Source organism: Otolemur garnettii, unplaced genomic scaffold, assembly GCF_000181295.1.
Source record: "Otolemur garnettii isolate 467f Iridium unplaced genomic scaffold, OtoGar3 scaffold00023, whole genome shotgun sequence".
Taxonomy (NCBI): Eukaryota; Metazoa; Chordata; class Mammalia; order Primates; family Galagidae; genus Otolemur; species Otolemur garnettii.
Genome location: NW_003852418.1, coordinates 10,492,733 through 10,513,241, shown reverse-complemented (window position 1 = coordinate 10,513,241; position 20,509 = coordinate 10,492,733). Strand labels below are relative to the sequence as shown.

The 20,509-nt window shown below is 45.1% G+C and overlaps 1 protein-coding gene across 1 annotated transcript in view; it reads right to left on the bottom strand.

Annotated features, from left to right (window-relative positions):
- Positions 1-17,005, bottom strand: part of ARFGEF2 (ADP ribosylation factor guanine nucleotide exchange factor 2) — a 105,069-nt gene extending 88,064 nt beyond the window's left edge. Inside the window, exons 1-2 of the mRNA XM_023511981.1 lie at positions 16,708-17,005; positions 745-775 (exon numbers count right to left, since the gene is read on the bottom strand). Coding sequence (XP_023367749.1) covers positions 745-775; positions 16,708-16,828 — 152 coding nt within the window. The 5' untranslated portion in view covers positions 16,829-17,005. The remainder of the gene's footprint in view (positions 1-744; positions 776-16,707) is intronic.
- Between the last annotated feature and the right edge of the window lie 3,504 nt (positions 17,006-20,509).

Sequence of the window (20,509 nt, the reverse complement as noted above, 5' to 3'; positions counted from 1 at the left end):
TGAGCCCAGGAGTTGGAGGTTGCTGTGAGTGTGATGCCATGGCACTCTACCCAGAGGGATAATAGCTTGAGGCTCCGTCTCAAAAAAAAAAAAAAAAAAAAAAATACAGTTCCTCATGTTGCAGTGACCCCCAACCATAAAATTATTTTCGTTGCTACTTCATAACTGTAATTTTGGTACTTTTATGAATCGTAATGTATGAATCTGATATGCAGGATGTATTTTCATTGTTACAAAGGGGTCATGATCCACAGGTTGAGAACCGCTGATCTAGAAGCTACTGGACATTAAAAGTTGAACACACACATTAGAAAGAACGGCTGAAGTGATAAATGCAGACACCAAGGCCTCCGATTACTGTGATGAACAGCATCCTGGATTGAATCCTGGAGGTAGTCAGGCCAGAGCTGTATCTCTGAAATGTGACTAACTGGCTTCACTGCTATAAAGATCACCAATGGAGCAAGCTGTCCTCATGCCTAAGGAAGCATACCACACAACAGACTTTGCTGCTTCGCAGAAAAGGTATGAAGACATTAACTCCAACCCTTTCCTCCAAGTAGGCAGGTACTGAGGCAGGAACCTATTAGTTAACATAGCATTGGTTCAAACACACACAGAATTCTGTTACGTGCCCAGCATGAAGATTAGAACTATGAGAACACATGCAGGAAAGGCGGTTTCCACGGCCACTACCCAATCCCTTCACGCTGTATCCCCCAAAGAGCAAGTGCCACAGCTTACCTCTGCTTCTCTATTTCTGCTTTAATTTCATCTGGTGGAGAAGAAGGAAAAGCATATTAGGAGCATGCAACATTTATGTAAAAGAAACTTTTACTAAAAGATATTTAGAAACCACTCAAAAAATGTTTATGAGATGTTTAAATCCAAAGATGCTGATATGAAGTGAAAGAAAAAACTGTAACAGCAATAATAACAGCTAATACCTCCATGGCAGTGTCTATGTGCTAGGCATTATGCTAAGTAAATGTTTTAACTCATTTATTCCTTTCAACAATCCTATGAAGTATCTACCATTATTATCTTCAACTTAGAGCAAGTTTTTTCAGCTTTAGCACTATGGACATTTGGGAATTCTGTCAGGGGGCTGTCCTATCTCTTGTAGGATGATTTAAAAAATGTCTCTAGACACTGCAAGTGTCCCCTGAGCAAAACTGCCTCCGATGAGAACCAACGATTTCGATGAGAAAACCAAGGCCCCAAAAGATTGTTAATTAGCTCACCTGCGTTACACATCAAGAACTGGGGAAACAGACTTTGAACCTGAGCTCCACAGCCCATCTTCTACCTATTTCCCTCCTCTGCTGAATGCCTGTTAGTGACAGCTAGTTAACACAGTACCATGGTAATACAACACCTCAACTGTGCAAATATATGCACAGAGGACTGCACACAAATATAATATTGAAACAAATGTTGAAAGTTGTCTAAGTAGTGGGATGACAATCTTTTTTTTAGAGACAGAGTCTCACTTTAATTGCCCTTGGTCGAGCGCCATGGTGTCATAGTTCACAGCAACCTCCAACTCCTGGGCTTAGGCGATTCTCTTGCCTCAGCCTCCCGAGTAGCTGGGACTATAGGCGCCTGTCACAATGCCCAGCTATTTTTTTGTTGCAGTTTGGCCAGGGCTGGGTTTGAACCCGCCACCCTCAATATATGGGGCTGGCACCCTACTCACTGAGCCACAGGCACCGCCCGATGACAATCATTTTTTGCAAATATTTTTAAAAACAACTCTGGTAAAATGTACATAACCTATAATCTACCATTTTGACCATTTTTAAGTGTACATTAATTATAGTCACACTTTTGTGCTAAGGCACATATAAGTTTTATAAATTAAAACTAATTTGAGGCATGGCACCTGTGGCTCAAGTGGCTAAGGCGCCAGCCACGTACACCTAAGGTGGTGGGTTCGAATCCCCAGCCCGGACCTGCCAAACAACAATGACGGCTGCAACTGAAAAATAGCCGGGCGTTGTGGCAGGCGCCTGTGTTCCCACCTACTTGGGAGGCGGAGGCCGGAGACTCGCTTGAGCCCAGGAGTTGGAGGTTGCTGTGAGCTGTGATGCTATGGCACTCTACCCAGGGGGACAGCTTGTGGCTCTGTCTCAAAAAAAAAAAAAAAAAAAAAACTAATTTGAAAATCCTTACCATGGAGGTTACAATGACTACACAGTCAGGGTTACTATGTCATTATTCAGAAATCACAATCTTAGAAATATTCTTATTTCTAGAAGAGCAAGGTTTTGTGGCACTAAAGCAACAGAACACCCCATCTGAACACGTGGAGTTCCCCCCATATCCACTGAGTCAAACATATTCCTACATGTTAGGCTCACAGGTGCCACATATTATCAAAACAGGCAAAGGATGGTTTTTCCTGAGTGCCACATATTTAGATAATCTCCAAAAGGGCAGCCTCCTTTATACAATCTCTTGAGAGCTTTATAAAGCACTGTAAATTGTGCTTTACATAAAGTACTAGTTATCCTAGCAACCCTAGGACATGGTCCCCTTCACATCCTTGGTCTGTGGAAAAATTATCTTCCAGGAGACCTGTCCTTGGTGGCAAAAAGGTTGGGGACAGTTCTTTAAAGGACAGAGAAGAACCAAGCAGACAGTGCTTCACTGACCACAGAAAAGTAACTGCAGGGGATAAAAGTGGATTTTAAGGACTATGGGCCAAGCATGGTGGCTCACATCTATAATCTCAGCAGTTTGGGAGGCCAAGGCAGGTGGATTGCTTGAGCCCCAGAGTTCAAAACCAGCCTGGCTAACATAGCAATATCCTGTCTCTACATAAATCAAACAAATTAGCCAAGTGTGGCTATTACTTGGCTGACCAGAAGCTAAATGTTGCTTAGCCAGAAAGCAAAGAGCAACTAAGAAGCCAGAGGACCAGAGTTCAACACCAAACTCTGACATAAATCTTATAGATGATGGTTGGGTGCGATGGCTCATGCCTTTAATCTTAGCACTCTGGGAGGCCAAGGTAGAAGCATCCTTTTAGCTCAGGAATTGGAGACCAACCTGAGCAAGAATGAGACCTCATCTCTACTGAAAACAGAAAAATTAGCCAGGTGTTATGGCAGGAGCCTTTGGTGCCAGCTACTTAGGAGGCTGAGGCAGGATTGCTTGAGCCCAGCAGTTTGCGGTTGCTGTGAGCTAGGCTTATACCATGGCATTCCAGCCTGGGTGGCAAAGTGAGACTCTATATCAAAAAAAAAAAAACAACCTCTTACAGATCAAGAAGTAAGACCCTAATCCTCCTGTTTTGGCCAGCTCCAACATGACCACAGCAAAAGCACACCCTGTTTTTCAAATGGCAATGAGAAAAGCCTGCCTGACCCACAGCAGCAATGGTTCGGGACACAGAGACTAAGAGCACAGACCTCCACTGTGAGCAGGAAGGAGGGACCGCACCACTGCTACCTGGGAAAACAGCTATAGAAGTCTAAGAAACTATGGTCCAAAATCCCGAGTTCACACATTTTCCTTAGTTTTCTTCATTCATTGTTAAGTATCTTCACAAGAATTATGAATTAGGGGTGGCGCCTGTGGCTCAAAGGAGTAGGGTGCCGAACTCTACACCAGAGGTGGCAGGTTCAAACCCAGCTCCGGCCAAAAACTATAGATGATGATGATAATAATAATAATAATAAAGAATTATGAATTGTTGCACTTTCTAAACTACTCTTTGTTGAAGAAAAAGCAATTTTGAACGTCCTCTCCGCTAGGTGCAGGAGGAAGCCACAGATATGCTGGGAAGGGTGGCCTGATCTGACCTGCCTCTGGACTGATCACTCTGGCTGCTGTTTTGAGGATAAAGAAGAGGGTGGCCGGGACAGATATAGGGAAATCAATCAGGAGGCTACTGCTTATAATCCCAGCCAGCAAAAATGGGGGTATGGACCAGGGCAGAAGCTGTGCAGGTAGAGAGAAGGATCAGTCTGAAGCATCTGAGTGCCATTTTTACAGGCTAGAAATGTTCAAATAGTAACATTTTCGCATGGCCTAACCTAATAGTTGAGTTCTAGATATATGTGGATAATGCAATTTTTTCTTCATTGAAAAGAGGGAGCAAAAGGAACAGAGAATAAATGTATAGCAGGGGGCCTTGCAGATAGCATGGCACAGTCTGGTGTGGTGGAAAGAAAAGAAACAGGTAAGAGATTCAGACAGAGCTGGGCTCAATGCCTGGCATGGACATCTCTTAGTTGAATGGGGCCAGGAGGGTTATTAAACTTTTCTGAATCTAAATCCCAAAATGAGGATAAAAAGCAGCCCAAGACTTTCCGGAGACTGTATCTAGGCTATTGAGTGTAGATAAAAACATCTGACCCTGTTGCCTAGGCTGGTGTGCAGGGGCCCAATTATAGCTCACTATAACACCCAACTTGAGGGCTTAAGCAACCCTCCTGCCTCACCTCCCAAGTAGCTAGGATTACAGGTGTGAGCCCAGTTGCTTTTTAGATAATATTTGTAGAGACACTATGTTGCCCAGGCTGGTCTCACATTCCTGGACTCAAGCAATCCTCCTACCTTGGCCTCCCAAAGTGCTGGGGTTACAGGCATGAGGCACCGTGCCTGGCCAGAATTCCTTTGACAACCCCACAAAAGAGGTCCTGTTAGATTAACGACAGTGGCTGGCACAAAGCAGGTAACCAATAAATGTCAGTTCTCTTGATCTTACAAGAGGAGTTAGTATTAATGCAAAATCGCAGGTGCTATAGGTAGAACCAAAGCAAAGGCAAGGGAAGAAGGAGGGTGAGGGGAACCCACATAATCCTCATACAGCTGACACTCATCGATTGCTTACTAGTGCAAGTACTCACTCAGTCCACGCCATAAGCCAGGAAGGCAAGGACGTTCTGATCGGGCGGCGCCTGTGGCTCAGTGAGTGGGGCACTGGCCCTATATACCAAGGGTGGGGGGTTGGAACCTGGCCCCGACCAAACTGCAATAAAAAAGGAGCTGGGCGTTGTAGCGGGTGTCTGGAGTCCCAGCTTCTCAGGAGGCTGAGGCAAGAGAATCACCTAAAGCCCAAGAGCTAGAGGTTGCCGTGAGCTGTGATGCCACAGCACTCTACCAAGGGCAACAAAGTCAGACTCTGTCTCTTTAAAATAAATAAATAAATAAATAAAAGAACGCTCTAATCATCTATCACTATTTTATAGGTGAAGAACCTGAGCACAGAAAGTTGACATCACCTGCCCAGGCAGCCTGCTCCACACCCAGCACTCTGGAACCACTCAAAGAGGAGGATATGGAGGACAGTACAGGGAGGGGTACACCTGCTTCATTTTATTAACAGGCAATAAATGGACAGGCTGGAGAGGAGGGAGACTGGGTGGGGCAGCTACAGCTGAAAAGCCACACCACCTTCCAGGGAAATCCTTTCGGGGAAATCCTTCCCGGGTGTGGCCTCTCAGGTCACTTCCATTTATCAACACCTCTGGTACCAGCTACTTCTCTCTTCCACTCCCAAAGTGAATCCAACAATGACCATCAACCTCCAATCCAATGCTGCCCCATAGTCCCCCAGCAGGCAGAGTCCCCACATCCCACAGGGGGACATGCCTGCAGATGTCTATCCACCGACTCTTCCCTCCCCTGCAAGCCAGGACTGTCCCTCAGTTCCTGCAGCTCCACTCCAAGCACCTTCTCCTCCATACCAAGCCAGCGTGCCACGGCTGGTCACACTGAATTTTGTCCCCGTGTGGAACTGTGGCACGTCCAGCTCCTTCCTGCTCTCTGTCCACACCTTCCCTCCCTCCCCTGACCTACTCAATGTTCCCAGCAGGACCTTCCTTTGGCCTGTCAGACCTTGACTTGGACAACCTGTCAGCTTTCATTTTACTTCATTTCCAAGGTAGACCCCATTAGCAAGACTGTCATCACAAGGACAGGCAACCAACAGTCTTGACTCTCTGATCTTTAGTCTTAATTTCTGGCAAAACCCCAAACTTAGATTGTGTTGCCAGCTCCTTCTGCCCTGTCTCTACCTAACCAGACTCTGACAATAGGCAGAGTTTGTAGCCAGAATTACCAACCACAAGTGGAACCCTAATAGTGACAGCTAAGCCCATTTTCTCTCACATCCTACGATGGCTCCTGCACCCTTCTCTGATCATCATCCTCCCGTCACCAACCTCTTTACTCACAGCTAGTGGAACAGCCTTCCACTTCACACAAAAATCAGAAGAGGCCACCAGAGGACCCCTCAATGTCAGGTCAGCAAACCTATAACCTGACCTCCTGCACCAGGCCTCGGCTCTCTCCTGCTACAGGGGGTATGTGTCCAACCTCCCCACCTGCAGTCTCTCACCCTACTATCTATACTGTCTAGAATCTGGTCACTTCTGACTACACTTGGCAATCATCCCAACCCAGGCCAGGTCACTGACCTTTCCCCCGCCTGAACCAGCACAATAGCTTTTGACTGGTCTCACTGCACAGAGGGATTCCCTTAAAATGGAAATCAGATGACACCGCTCCTTTGGTCAGAGCTCTCCATTGGCTTTCTATCTCACCCTGGGTAAATAAAAAAAAAAAAACCTTGACCTTGGCCTTGGAGCCCGTATGATCTTGCCCCCTGCTTCACCTTCTGCCAGCCTGTTGCTCAACATACGGAATATGTTTCTGTTTCAGGGCCTTTGCACTTGCTATTCCTGTTGCTGGGAGGGCTCGCCCTCCCCCCAGACATCAGTGGGGTCATGCCCTCATGTCGTTCAGATCTCAGTAAGGTGTTATCTCTTCAGACAGGTCTTCCCTTACCACCCAAAACTGCCACCACTACCTTGTTGCCCTGTAGCTCTCACCTGCTTTCTGTTTCCACTTTACTCTGATTCATTTTCTAGTTTTTCTTGGCAGCACTTGTCACCCTTGACATATTAAGCACCAGTCATCTATTATCTGTCTGCCCCAGCAGAACATAAGCTCTCTGACAGCAGAGACTGTGGCTCTGCTTCTCACGCTGAAATCCTGGCACAGAGTAGGAGCCACTCACTATTTGTTGAAGAAATGAAAAATGCCCTTTCTCTTTCTTGCATTATTTAATCTCTCCTTCAACTGGCTCCTTTCCCAATGACATTTAAACAAGTTCAAGCCTCTTTTACCTTTAAAAAAAGAAAAAATAAAAAACTTGCATGATCCGCATCTCCCTCCTCCTCTTCACACACAGCCAAACTCTGGGAAGGAGCTGTCCATGCTCACTGTCTGTTTCCTCACCTCCCACTCATGCCTCAACCCACTGCAGTCTGGTTTTCACCTGCATCAGGCCACCACAACGGCTCCAGTGGAGGCCACCAATGATCCACATGTCTCTACATCTGATGGCATTTTCCCAGTCTTCACCTGACCTCACCTCCCTCCAGCAATAGACCTTATGGGCCTCCCCTCACCCCACCCCTTGACATTTTCTCTACTTCTGGCTTCATAACCACACACTTTCCTCATCTGCCCTTAGTTTCTTGCCCATCTCTGCTCCGTTTCCTCTGCAGACTCAGGCTTCTCAGCCCAGCCAGGCCTAGGCCCCCCGCCTCTCTCTCTCTGCATGCTGTCTCACTAAGCCTTCAATTCCCACCTAGACTCTGATGACTCACAAATTTCCATGTCCAGCCCGGCCTCTCTTATGAACATCAGGCTCATATATCTAGCCACTTCCCATTCCAAAAATCTAACTGGATGCTCAAAGGCACAGCAAACTCCACACATTCAAGTCCCAACATTATCAACCTGGTCCCTGCCTCCAGGGTCCCTACCCGCTCCACGTGGTTCTCTTCCCATGCTCCCAGCTTAGACTAGCACTCTCATCCGGGGAGTCAGAAATCAGAGGTCAGGTTCATCAGTTGTCTTTCTCATGTTCATACCTACTCCCTCACCAGGTTTTGTTGCCTTCACCTTCTACCCGGGTTTCACTCTATTTCTGTTGTCACCACTGTAGTCCAGGCCACCAGCATCTCTCTCCTGGACAAGGGTGACCACCTGCTATGGTTTCAATGTCCCTGTGTCAAAACCTGTGTTGCAAGATCATTGCCACTGTGTATTAACAGATGGAACCTTTGAGAGGTGATTAGATTACAAGGGCTCCACCCTCTAGAATAGATTAATTCCGGGGCAGCACCTGTGGCTCAAAGGAGTGGGGCGCCAGCCCCATATGCCAGAGGTGGCAGGTTCAAACCCAGCCCTGGCCAAAAACTGCAAAAGAAAAAAGAAAGAAAGAAATAAAAGAAAAGAGTAATTCCATTATCAAGAGCTTCCAATAAAAAAGATGAGCTTGGCCTCATTTCCTGTGTCTCTCACACTTCTGCCATGGGAATGGCCCTTGCCACAGGCTAGTGCCATGCTCCTGGACTTCCCAGCCTCCAGAACTGTGAGCCAAATAAATATCTTTATAAATTACCCTGTGGCATTCTGTTACAGCAACACAATACTGACCACATGGACCTTGACCTTGGCCTTGGAGCCCGTATGATCTTGCCCCCTGCTTCACCTTCTGCCAACCTGTTGCTCAACACACAGAATATGTTTCTATTTCAGGGCCTTTGCACTTGCTATTCCTGTTGCTTCTGCTTCTTCATTGCTCCCTGGGCAATACCTCTGGTTTTCCTCTAAGATGTTCTGAATGTAGGGGCCAAAGTGATCTTTCCAAAATAGCCATTCTGTCACCATCTTCCCTGTTTAAAACTCCTCAGTGTAATCCCACTACATCTGACCTAAAAAGTCAAACTCCTTACCAAGACCTCGGAGTCGTGAATGCTGGGGTCCTGGCCTACTCCTCTCACCTCATCCCCAAACACTCTTCCCCTCATTTACTAGGTTCCAACCACACAGTGGCCTCTTTCACCTGCTTCAACAGCAGTGCCGCTCTCTGCCACAGGGTCTTTGCTCAGGCTGTTCCCTGTGCTGAAATGCTTCCAACTCCAACCTATTTAATTCTTACTCACCATTCAGATCTCAAGACTTCCACAGGGAAGTCTTTCCTCTGCCTTTGTTCAATGCCCTTGAAAGCCCAGGCTTCCCTCTGCTAGGACTTCTAGGGTTGTTAGAATGACCCAGAGGGCATGGTCACTTGAACATGCCTTTCTCCCCCATTAGACTGCAAGCTCCATCAGGACAGGGTCCTTGTTTGTTTTGTCCCCTTTGCATCATGACAGCACGTGTCACCCATATAAAAAATCCTTCTGAATGAATGCAGGCCTGGTGTAGTCAACAGACAAAAGGACTATCTTCAGAACAACAAATATGCACTGGCTACTGCCTAGGGCTGAGGGAAAATTAGAGAACTTTATATCCTAGCACAAAAAGGCTGCTCTCCCCAAAAGCTATTAACACCCTATAAAATACAAAACTGAAAGACTTATTTATACCCAAGACAGTAAACAAAAGCTAGCCTTTTACAGAGAGGTTCCAGGAATGAATCAGCAAAGGTAGAATTATTTTTTCTAAGATAACCCTGCTGGAAAGAAAGTCAAGTATTTTCCTGGCAGCCCCCCTAAGTCTGGTGAAAATAGCGAGAACTAAACACGGCTCTGAGCTATTTATACAGGACACTCCATGTTCCTGCTGATTAAGTACACATTTTCACAAGTTCACTCCTTTCCATGAAGAATGGTCTTACTGTTTTCCCTAGCACTGCTTTCAGTGTCTCCCCTGAGATCTGCAAGTACAGGGCAGGGATGAAATCCACTCATCCAACCACTGCTTCAACCCCACGGAAATGTCAGAGACTTGCAAAAAGGTCCTTAAACCAACTGACAGGGGAGGCAGAGAAAGGCAAGTATTCAGCTTTTTCTCCTTTAAAGACAGTAACACCAAAGCCTCTGAGTTTTAACAGGTTATCTGTTAGGTGCCAGTCACTGTGACAGTTATTTACTCCTTAGTTCACTTCACCTTTACAGTAATCCTGGGACACAGGTACTACCACCTTTATCACCTCGGGAAACTGAGGATCAAAGAAGGATCACAGGACTATCAATAAAGTTTCAAACTCAACTCTTCATAAATTTTCCACCAATCGGATATATACAAATGCTTCTCAATAATCAACAAAAATCCTAGTTTTAGATTCTGGTTTCTTCAACAGACAACCTCCTCCTAAAGAGTTATCATAAAGCTTTTCAACAAAAAGTTATTCACCAGGGTCCTGAGTCCAGAAAACTCAAACTCAAAAAACTTTCAACAAAAAGTTGTTCACCAGGGTCCTGAGTCCTGAAAAGTCAAACTCAAAACTTTCATGATGTATAGCACTTATAAATAAAATGTCTAATGAAAACACCAAAAGTTGCTAAAAATTAAAGGCTTTATTCTATATTTGAAGTTAAAGCTTACTCTATTTGCTATGCCAATTTAGAGATGTTTTTGCTATTTTTCAAATTTTAGACTTGGGTTCTTCCTAAAGGTGAAAATATTTAAAAAAAAAAAAACACATCAAAATTAGAAAAATAGTATCATACAGAAGAAAAAGCAATTTACTATATATCATACAGGTCTATACATGTTGAATGTTTCAAACATACATTAATACAACTAAAATTTATGAATATATTTTCTTAACTGGAGCCTTTCCCAATGACATTTAATGAAGTTAAAATCTTTTTGCCCTTTAAACAAATAAACACCTCTCATGATCCCCGACTCCCTCCTCCTCTTTACAACACACCAAACTTTTGGAAGAAGTTGTCCATGTTTACTGTCTGTTTCTTTACCACCTACTCATGCCTCAACCCACGCCAGTCTGGCTTTCACCTCCATTACACCAGCAAAACAGCTCAAGCTAAGGTCACCAATGACCCATACATTAAACAGTCAGCAGCAAATCTAAGAATGGATTTTATGCTGTATATGTTAGGATAGAACAAGTACGGAGCTTTCTGTCCACTTGGCTGTGCAGATGTGATTTCCCACAGCCTGCTGTCCCGAAAGATGGACATCACATAACTCCAGGATAAGAGGGAGTCTACTGATGATGAAGAGCTATCATAAATTAGAAAAACTTAAGAACTCAGATGAAGTTTAGGTGAAACCAGCTCTTTATCCTAACTGCTTTCTCGGCTCGGCGCCTATAGCTCAACAGGCTAAGGCGCCAGCCACGTACACCTAAGGTGGCGGGTTCGAATCCCCAGCCCGGGCCCGCCAAACAACAATGATGGCTGCAACCAAAAAATAGCCGGGCGTTGTGGCGGGCGCCTGTGGTCCCAGCTACTTGGGAGGCAGAGGCAGGAGACTCGCTTGAGCCCAGGAGTTGGAGGTTGCTGTGAGCTGTAATGCCACGGTACTCTGCCCAGTGGGACAGCTTGAGGCTCTGTCTCAAAAAAAAAAACAAAACTAACTGCTTTCTCTCCATTAGTCTCTAAATTAAACTGAGGACATTGCAATAACAAGCTAAATAAAAGAGCTGTCATCTTTTAGAGTTTTAAAATATATCTCAAAATATGGTCTCTTTACTGAAACTTCACTGTAGCATAATGATTGTTTTAAAGACTACACTGAGTGTTCTTTATTTAAGAACTTTCCTATGGAGAGGCAATAAAGCATGGTAGTAGTGGTTAAGATCCAGGATTCTGCAGCTAGACTGCCTATGTTTACCCCCTGGCTCTATCAACTGGCCAGACGAACTTCTCTGGGCTTCAATGGACCTAACAATAATAGTGAAAACTGAACTGCGAGTAAACCCTATGGCACTGTGCCTGGAACTTAGAAATGCTTGGTATGGGGAAGATACCACATAGCTATAATACAACATGTTATTTAAAAATAATCCAATTTCATATTAAAAAAAAAAAGCTTACGATTCTTTTTATATTTTCTTGATAATGACTGAGGAATTATGACACCTAGCAATCATAAAACACTTAGCCATTACTTAGTTCTTTACATTATTGAGAAATGGCCAGGCGCAGTAGCTCAATCCTAGCATTCTGGGAGGCTGAGGTGGGAGGATCACTGGAGCTCAGGAGACGGAGATGGATCTGAGCAAGAGTGAGATCCCATCTCTACTAAAAATAGAAAAAAATTAGCTAGTGATAGGGGCCTGCAGTCCCAACTACTTGGGAGGCTGAGTCAGGAGGATCACTTGAACCCAGGAGTCTGAGGTTGCTGTGAGCTACAATGTCACAGCACTCTGGCCTGGATGACAAGAGTGAGACTTTGTCTCAAAAAGAGAAAAAAAAATTGGGCAGTGCCTGTGGCTCAGCGGGTGGGGCATCAGCCCCATATACCAAGGATGGCAGGTTCCAACCAGGCCCCAGCTAAACTGCAACAACAACAAAAACAGAGAAAAAAATTTTAAGACTCTGCATCTCTTGATATATGTATAACATATGAAAAGAGGATTGTTAGAACTATACAGTTAAATTACAGACAAATTTTTCTGTACTCAATTTTATTTCACTTATTTTTTTTGCAACAAGGTTTTGCTTGCCATCTGGAACAGACTACAGTGGCATGGTGGTAAATCACTGTAACCTGGAAATCCTGGGCTCAAGTGATCCTCCCACCTCAGTCTCCCAAGAAGCTAGTACTATAGGTCTGGCTAATCTTTAAAAAAAAAAATTTTTTTTTTTGAGACAGAGCCTCAAGCTGTCCCCCTGGGTAGAGTGCCATAGCATCACAGCTCACAGCAACCTCCAATTCCTGGGCTCAAGTGAGTCTCCTGCCTCAGCCTTCCAAGTAACTGGGGCCACAGGCGTCCGCCACGATGCCCAGCTATTTTTTGGCTGCAGCCGTCATTGTTGTTTGCTGGGCCGAGCTGGATGTGAACCGGCCAAGGTGTATGTGGCTGGCACCTTAGCCACTTGAGCTACAGGCGCCAAGCCTAAAAATTCCTTATACAGATGGGGTCTCAATACATTGTTCAGGCTGGTCTGGAACTCCTGGCTTCAACTATCCTCTCACCTCAGCCTCCTGCCTCAGCCCCCACAAGGGCTAGAATTGCAGGTGTGAGCCTCCACACCCAGCCACCAGACCCAATTTTAAAGCACTTGGATTATCTTGCTCAGCCTTCAAATTTCATATAGTTTAAGAGTAGAAGTATAATTTTTTTAAGAGACAGGGTCTCATTTTATCACCCAGGCCAGAGTACAATATCTCACTGAGGCAATCCTCCTGCCTCAGCCTCCCAAGTAGCTGAGATTACAGGCATATGCCACAACATCCAGCAATTTATTTGACTTTTTGTAAAGACAGGGTATCACTGTGTTGTCCAGGCTGGTCTCGAATTCCTGGCCTCAAGCTAACATCCTGCCTCAGCCTCCTGAAGTGCTGGATTACAGGCATCAGCCACCACAGCTGGCCAGAAATATAATTCACAAATATAATTTAAAGAGACATCATGGGAGATGAGTCTTAAATAAGACAACTACAAAAGTGTAGTTCTAAGAATATAATTATACTCTTCAAAAGAGGGCTAAAAGGTTAAATATTACTAAATTATTAAGGTAAAGAGCAACAATGCCCTTGGGTGACGAATACTCTTAAAGACTCTTCTGATTTCTCTAAACAACAACTGGAAAGACAAGATCCCCTAACTAAACAGTCCCTATGTATGTATTTGGTATTTAGTGCAGATGGATGATTGAGATTACTCCAAACCTGTCCCCATCATGATTACCACTGTTTTACGGGACAACCCCTCTCTGCACTGAGATTAGCACGTTAACACACCAATAAACATAACCTTTCAGTCATGTAATTACATTCTTATTTACTGCATCTACAAACCAAATAAAGCAATAAGTCATTATTGAGCAACCAACTGTGGTCTGTCATAGCTTATAATAATAAAAATAAACAATAGTACCTGCAAGCATTTACTGAGTACCTACTATTCGCCAAGTTCTTTGTGCATATCAACTAACTTAACATTTATAATAACCCTATTAGGAAGGTGTAAGATTAAGTAACCCATCCAAGATTGGAAGGGTAATTCAGGAAGGGGAAAATTTAGTGGGAGCCAGGGGATTTGAACCCAGGATGTCTTGAGTCACAGAGGACATGCTCCTAGCTCTTAACTTATTCTACCTTATACAGACCCTACAGCCCTGATTCCCTCCCCCAATAGGCTACAAGTGGTAGAAACATACCACAGAAGCTGTTTCCTATAATTCTCCTCTATCACCCAAGCATTTCAACTGTGAGCAGTTGGTTACAGTTCCTCTTATCACAATTAATGATAATCTACATGTGATAACTGCTAAAACATTAACCACATAGCACTACTTATACACTGGCTCATTTCAGCTATTTTTTCTAAATTTCTCTTCTTTGGTGGGACTACTGGACACAGACTGGGCTCTGAGATGCAGAGTGAAATATCACCAGACAGTTTGCTATGTTTTCTACCATTTCTAAATACAGTCACTTCTACTTAACAGCAGTAACACACAATTACTCTATTTAAAAGAGGGCTACTTAACACCACGTACAGATTCCTTTATGATGGTTCCTATTATGTTACTACAGTGACAGTTCATAATCAATAAGCTATCTCCTCCATTTGCTATTCACATATCCTATAGTCAAATTACTTCTTATCTAGGCAATTTTTTAACAATTCACTACTAAAACACTTAAAACATGCATTCCACAAGGCGAGTTACACAAATCAGAACTTCTGAACAAAGACATGACATTTAATAAGCTCTCAATGTTGTGTGGCCTTTTTTTTTTTTTTTTTTTTTTGAGAAAGGATCTTGATGTTTTACCCAGACCTGAGGGCAGTGGCATGATCCTAGCTCCCTGTAACCTCAAACTCCTGGGCTCAAGTGATCCTCCTGTCTCAGCATCCCAAGTAGCTGGGACTATAGGTGTACCCCACACTAGCTAATTTTTTATTTTTTGCAGACATATGGGGGGTGGGAGTCTTTCTGTTTTGCTCAGGCTGGTCTTGGAACTCCTGATCTCAAGCAATTCTCCTGCCTCAGCCTCCCAAAGTGCTAAGATTACAGGCATGAGCCACCATGTCTGGCCCAGATGAAAATTTTGTAAATAGGTCCTAACAATGTGATACACAGTTTGGTTAAACTTTTATGTTAAGAAGTTTTCTGAAGAGAAAATGAAAACTTTTTTGCCAAATAACTATTTTGAAACTTCCACAACAATATTCTTAAAGTGATATTGAGAGGACAGAGTCCAGGCAAATTTCAACGCAGAGTTATAAATACCAGGCTCTTGCCTAACTAACAAACTGCTTTGTGGTGATTATTCCACATTCCTGATAATACCTAAGTTAGACTGAGTTACTGGAATGAAAAGCTTTAAAAATCTAAATCTCGGGAAATTCCTTCCATTGATCCTGAATTTCATCAGATGAGGAGCAAACGTTTCCAGATTAACTAGTTGACCCCTAAGGAAGTCTCAGACCCTTCTGAGAATCTGACAAAAACCATGGACCTTCTTTCTGAGGTGTAAAGTTCAAAAGTCAATTTCTATGTCCCAATAGAAGACTACTGCTCTACACCTTGCACCAAATGAAAGGAGAAAGGTGATGGCAATCTCAAATTCTGTGACATAAAGTTAAACTTTCCACTCTTTCAATGTTAGAGTAAAATGGGTCTTCTTCTAGATTCCAAACCAGACAGTGGGGCAGTGAATTAACTTCAAGACAGTTCTGTACTGATCCTACTCACCCACTACTCTCTTCTGAAACTCCACATGGTGGATACTTCTTGCCTTTCCATATGGGGTTCAAATGTCACCTCCTGAGAAAGGATTAATTTAGCAGACCCCAGGCCCTCTCATCACACCTTTAATATTCAAAAATAACTCACTTCTCATTTTGTCTCTTCTATTAAAGTACAAGCTCCATAGGAGCAAGGTCCTTGTTTGTCTTGTTCTCCACTATATCCTCAGAAACTGGTACACAGTGGACATTTGATAAATATCTGAAAGATTAAAACTAAAAAATAGAATACTGATTTTTGGCATCAACTACAAAGCCTTTTTAACTAGCTCTGAGCTCAACTTCTCTCATTCCACAATCTGAGGGTCCATTCAATCAGCAAATATTTATTGAGCACCTACTATGTGCCAGGCACTGTTACAGGTGCAAGGGATAGAGCAGTGAATAAATGAGACAAATATCTTTGCTCTATAAACTCTATATGTTAGTACACATTTTAGTGAAGTACCCAGAATAAGGCAGACGTCTTCCACATGACAAAGCCTGAGAGATATAGAACACTCTCAGCATTCCTTCTTTGAAAGAGCTATGGGAGATTCCCAAATGAAAGTAAAACATTCTCCACTCAGACGTTTCCAAAGCAAGTCTAAGAAGTTTCCCGAAATCAGCTGGGCTCCTCTTTCCACCTGCTGTGCTCACCTGAGGGAACCCCAAACAGCAGAAGTAAAGAAAAAACTTAGGGCAAGGGCTACTGTTCCAGAGTACTTGGAGGTGGTGAGGGGAGGAACCAGGAAACAGGACAAGGAGTCGTGGCCTCAAGTCAGCCTTGAGCTGAAAGGGTGGAGAACCAGCCCTGACTGTCACCAACTTGCTAGGTGACCTTGGGCCAGCCCCGAGTTGTCCCGGCATCAGTTCCCCCAAGGATATAATGAGGAGGTGGCCAAGAGAATGGGATTCGGGTTCAGGGGGGAAACGGAGGCCAGGAGGCCGGACCGAGGCCGGGTAGGGTAACGGCCGGCGTGGAGAAGCCAGCGCGGGCCGGGAGGGGGCGGCTCACCCACCGAGCGCCACCTGGCAGGCCCTGCGCAGCTGGGAGTGCTGGGGCCGTTTCACCTCCTTGTCGGCTAAGATCTTCTCCAGGGCCCGGGACACGAACATGCTCTTGGTCTGGCTCTCCTGCATGGCCCCGGCCCGGTGAGGGCTGGCAGCCCCGCGGGCGGGCGGCGCGAGCGAGCTGGCGAACGAGACTGCGGGCCCGGCGTCCCGGCCAGCACCGGCCGCGTCGGTCCGCGCCGCCCTGTCAGGAAGCGACGCCGCGGCCCCGCGGCGCCGCCATGTTGGAGCGCGTCACGTGACCACGTGACTTGGGGGCGCTGTGGGCGTCGCGCGTACGTCGACCCCGTGACCTTGGCGGGGCGGGGCCTAGGCCGGGCGCGGGGCGGGGCCAAGTGGACGTGCAGGTGTGGGGAAGAGCGAGGGAGGAGGGAGGTGGAAGAGAAGGTAGTGGTTCCTGGGAAGTGGAGGCAAGGAGGATGAAGAGGAAGCCAGGGGAGTATAAAAGGTAGCGGGTAGCGCGGGTGAGGCTTGACGGGAAGAGGGAAAGTGAGAAGGAAGCAGAGGTGGAGGTGGGGAGAGGAGGTGAAGAGTCGCAGAAGGCTAGAGAGGAGGTAGGAGGAGGGCGGTCAAAAGAGCAGAGAAGAGGAAACAGAAGAGGAGGAGCGGAAGAGAAAAGAGAGGGAGAGAGGATGGATAGAAAAAGAAATGGCGTAGGAAGGAGGTGAAGGGGAGGAGGTGAGGAAGTGTGGCATGTGCTTGGAGGTAGAGAAAGAAGAGGAAATGGACGTGGTAGGGAGTAGAGGGAGAGGGAAGATGAAAGAAGGCAGAGAGGGGGAGCAGGTGCGTTCGTGGACACTTTTCCCCAGCAGGATTTCTGCAAGCCCGTTGGCAAGGCACACTCATCCACATAACCCTTCTGTCACTTCAGGGGCACCATCTCCTGGCCCTCCAGTTCAGTGGACTTCTGTTTATTGAGTGCCACATCTGTGCCTCTGGAGATTATCTGGTTATTAACAAATTTGTGGATCCTCATAATGGAGTGACCAGGATATAGGGCATTTGACCAAAGAAGACCCTGAAATGACCAGTGTCACACATCCTGCAAATAAGTGTAAGAAGATAGATGTCTGGATCCAGGGCAAGTTCCACTCTATCCCCACAGAAATGACGATTATCACAACAGCCATTATCGATATCCCCTAGACTACTCCTGCGTCCCCCAGGGCAGCTGTGGTGTTGCTGGGGCTTGTGCAAGGACAGTTGTTTTCTTGGAAACCTCAGGGAGTCATGCCCAGATGCTCAGATCATCTGGGCTCAAACAGCTCTTCAGGAGAGGCCTTCCCTTCTTTCCCCAGTTGATGTTTCTGGCAGCATTTTCTGACCTTTTGAAGAGGCCACAGAGGGGCAGGCTGTATCCCCAGGGCCTGGCCCAGAGCCAGGAAGAATGTTTCATGGCCATAAATTCTGTGAGTTCTGCTGCTGGTGATGCAGCTTTGATGCTTTTCCCAGCAAAAGGTATTTCTCCACCCTGTGGACCTGGACTAGCTCTGTAACTGGTCTTAACGAAAAAGAACATGGCAAAAATGAGGCTGCCCAACTTGCAGAGCCTAAGAATTAAGAGACCTGGCCATTCTTTCCTTTATACTCCTGGAATGCTGCATGATACTCATAAGCAGCCCCAGAAAAAAGGGCACATGGAGAGAACGCCAGTCATCCTGTATCTGCCAGCTGAGCCCCAGCCCAAGTCCCAGCCCCAGCCAACCCTTCAGCTGAATTATAGCAGCACAAATGACTCTGGCCCAACCTGCAGAACTGCCCGGCCAACCCACAAAATGGTGGAAAACAATAAATTGCTATTCTGAGCTACTATGTTTTGGGGCAGCTTGTTTCACAGCAATAGATCACTGAGACACCGTTCAATCCTTCTGTGTTCAATGAATGAAGGAGTGGGTGATTGAATGAATGTGTGAAATTCTCAGAAAAGTATAGTGCAGTCTGCTGAGTAATAAGTAATAACCCCTCAACAGCAAGGCCAGACCGTGTTTTCCTCTGGTGAAAACCTAACAGTGTCCTGTCACCCCATCCCCCACCTCGGCCCTTGGAATTCAGTCTTAGTGTTACGCTGTGGCCAATAAGGTAGTATCAGGGGCTCTGCCAATTTCTCTGACCTCACTACTCTCCTTCCCTCCCTCTCAGAACTCTGGCCACTCTGGATTCCTTTTTATTCACATAAAGGGCTTGACTATGTACTTCTGTCCCACTCAATCAGTACTTCTCAATGAAGGAAATAGCACCCCCAAGGGCATTTTGAAATTTTGTGTGTAGGGGGTATTTTATTGTCATAATAGGAGCAGAAACGCTAACCATCCTGCAAAGGGCTGGACAATCCCATATAACAAAGAATTTTGTATGTGCCACATGGCTGGACGTTCCTGGAGGTGAAAAACCTGTTGATAATGATCTGAGCCTAGACCCTAAATCTACTTTACATATAAACAAAACTATTTTTCCCGCAGTTTTAATATCACCACATTTTCCAGAAATGGGCCTAACTTTGTAATTCAAGGGGAAAAAATGTATTTTGTCCGGAAAATTGCCAAATATCATTCACAGTTTCAAAACTTTGTTGCCATCCTATACACCAGCCATGATATCTGATTTGCCACAGGGCACCCCCAGTCATTCTGCATTCATAGCTGTAGAAAAATCCAGGGGATTCTACTTTTTAGGTTCCAGCATCTGACTGCTTCCTTGCGTCTTCGAGTGTAATTGTACCTGAGCATACACGTGTAACTATTGAAATAAAATTTGCAAATTATACGTTGCGTCCCTTTTGTTTCATCTTTGCAGTTTTATTCAAACTATGTGGGTGCGAAGATTTTATTATGTGTGAGTTTCATGTCAAAGTTAGTAAACAGAGGCCTCGTGGTATAAAAGGGGGCGTGTGGCACCTACTGGGTTTGGAAATCACTGTTGACTGGCCCTTCTTACTACTCTGATCTTAGTGTCATCTTCATGGTCACCAGGTCCCCAGTCTTGTTGCCCCTGCCCCCACCACTCACTTCCACATATCTTGATTTATTTCTTAATTGTGCTAAACTTAATTTGAAGTGGCAGTGTTTATTTATCTGTGTATTAGTTATCTGTTGCTGCATAGTAAGTCATCTGAATAATTAGTGGCTTAGAAATCAAACATTTATTATCTCAGTTTCCATGAGTCAGAAATCTGGCACCAGAATGAGTGGTCCTGGATCAAGATCTCTCGTGAGATTGCATCAGCTGTCAGCTGGGGCTGCAGTCAGCTGAAGGCTCAACTGGGGCAGAGGGATCCACTTCCAAAAAATTCACTCACACGGCTGTTGGCAGGAGGCCTCAGTTCCATAGAGCTGCTGGAGCATGCTTTTATGTGGCATAGAGTGAGTGATCCAAGAGATAACAAGAGAGATGGTGGGGGTGGGGACTATAGGAATCAGACATCATTTTTATAATCTAGTCTGCAAAGTGGCTCACATGTGGACTGACCAGGGATGCTGTTTTGGCAACTCGAACACCATAGTAGGTATAAAAGTTGGTGATATGGTATTATAATGGTGAACAGTATTTGATAAAGCTCCAGACAAAATACATTTTTTCCCTTGGTTTACACATGGTTGCAAGGGAAGTGAGTGACTAAGTCTGGCCCACATTCAAGGGGAGAATTGTTGGCCTCCATCTTTAAAAGGACAGGTATGTTTTCACAGTGTGTTTGCCCATTTACCATCTTGTCTTCCCAGGAGAATGTGAATTCAATAAAGCTGAGACATTGTC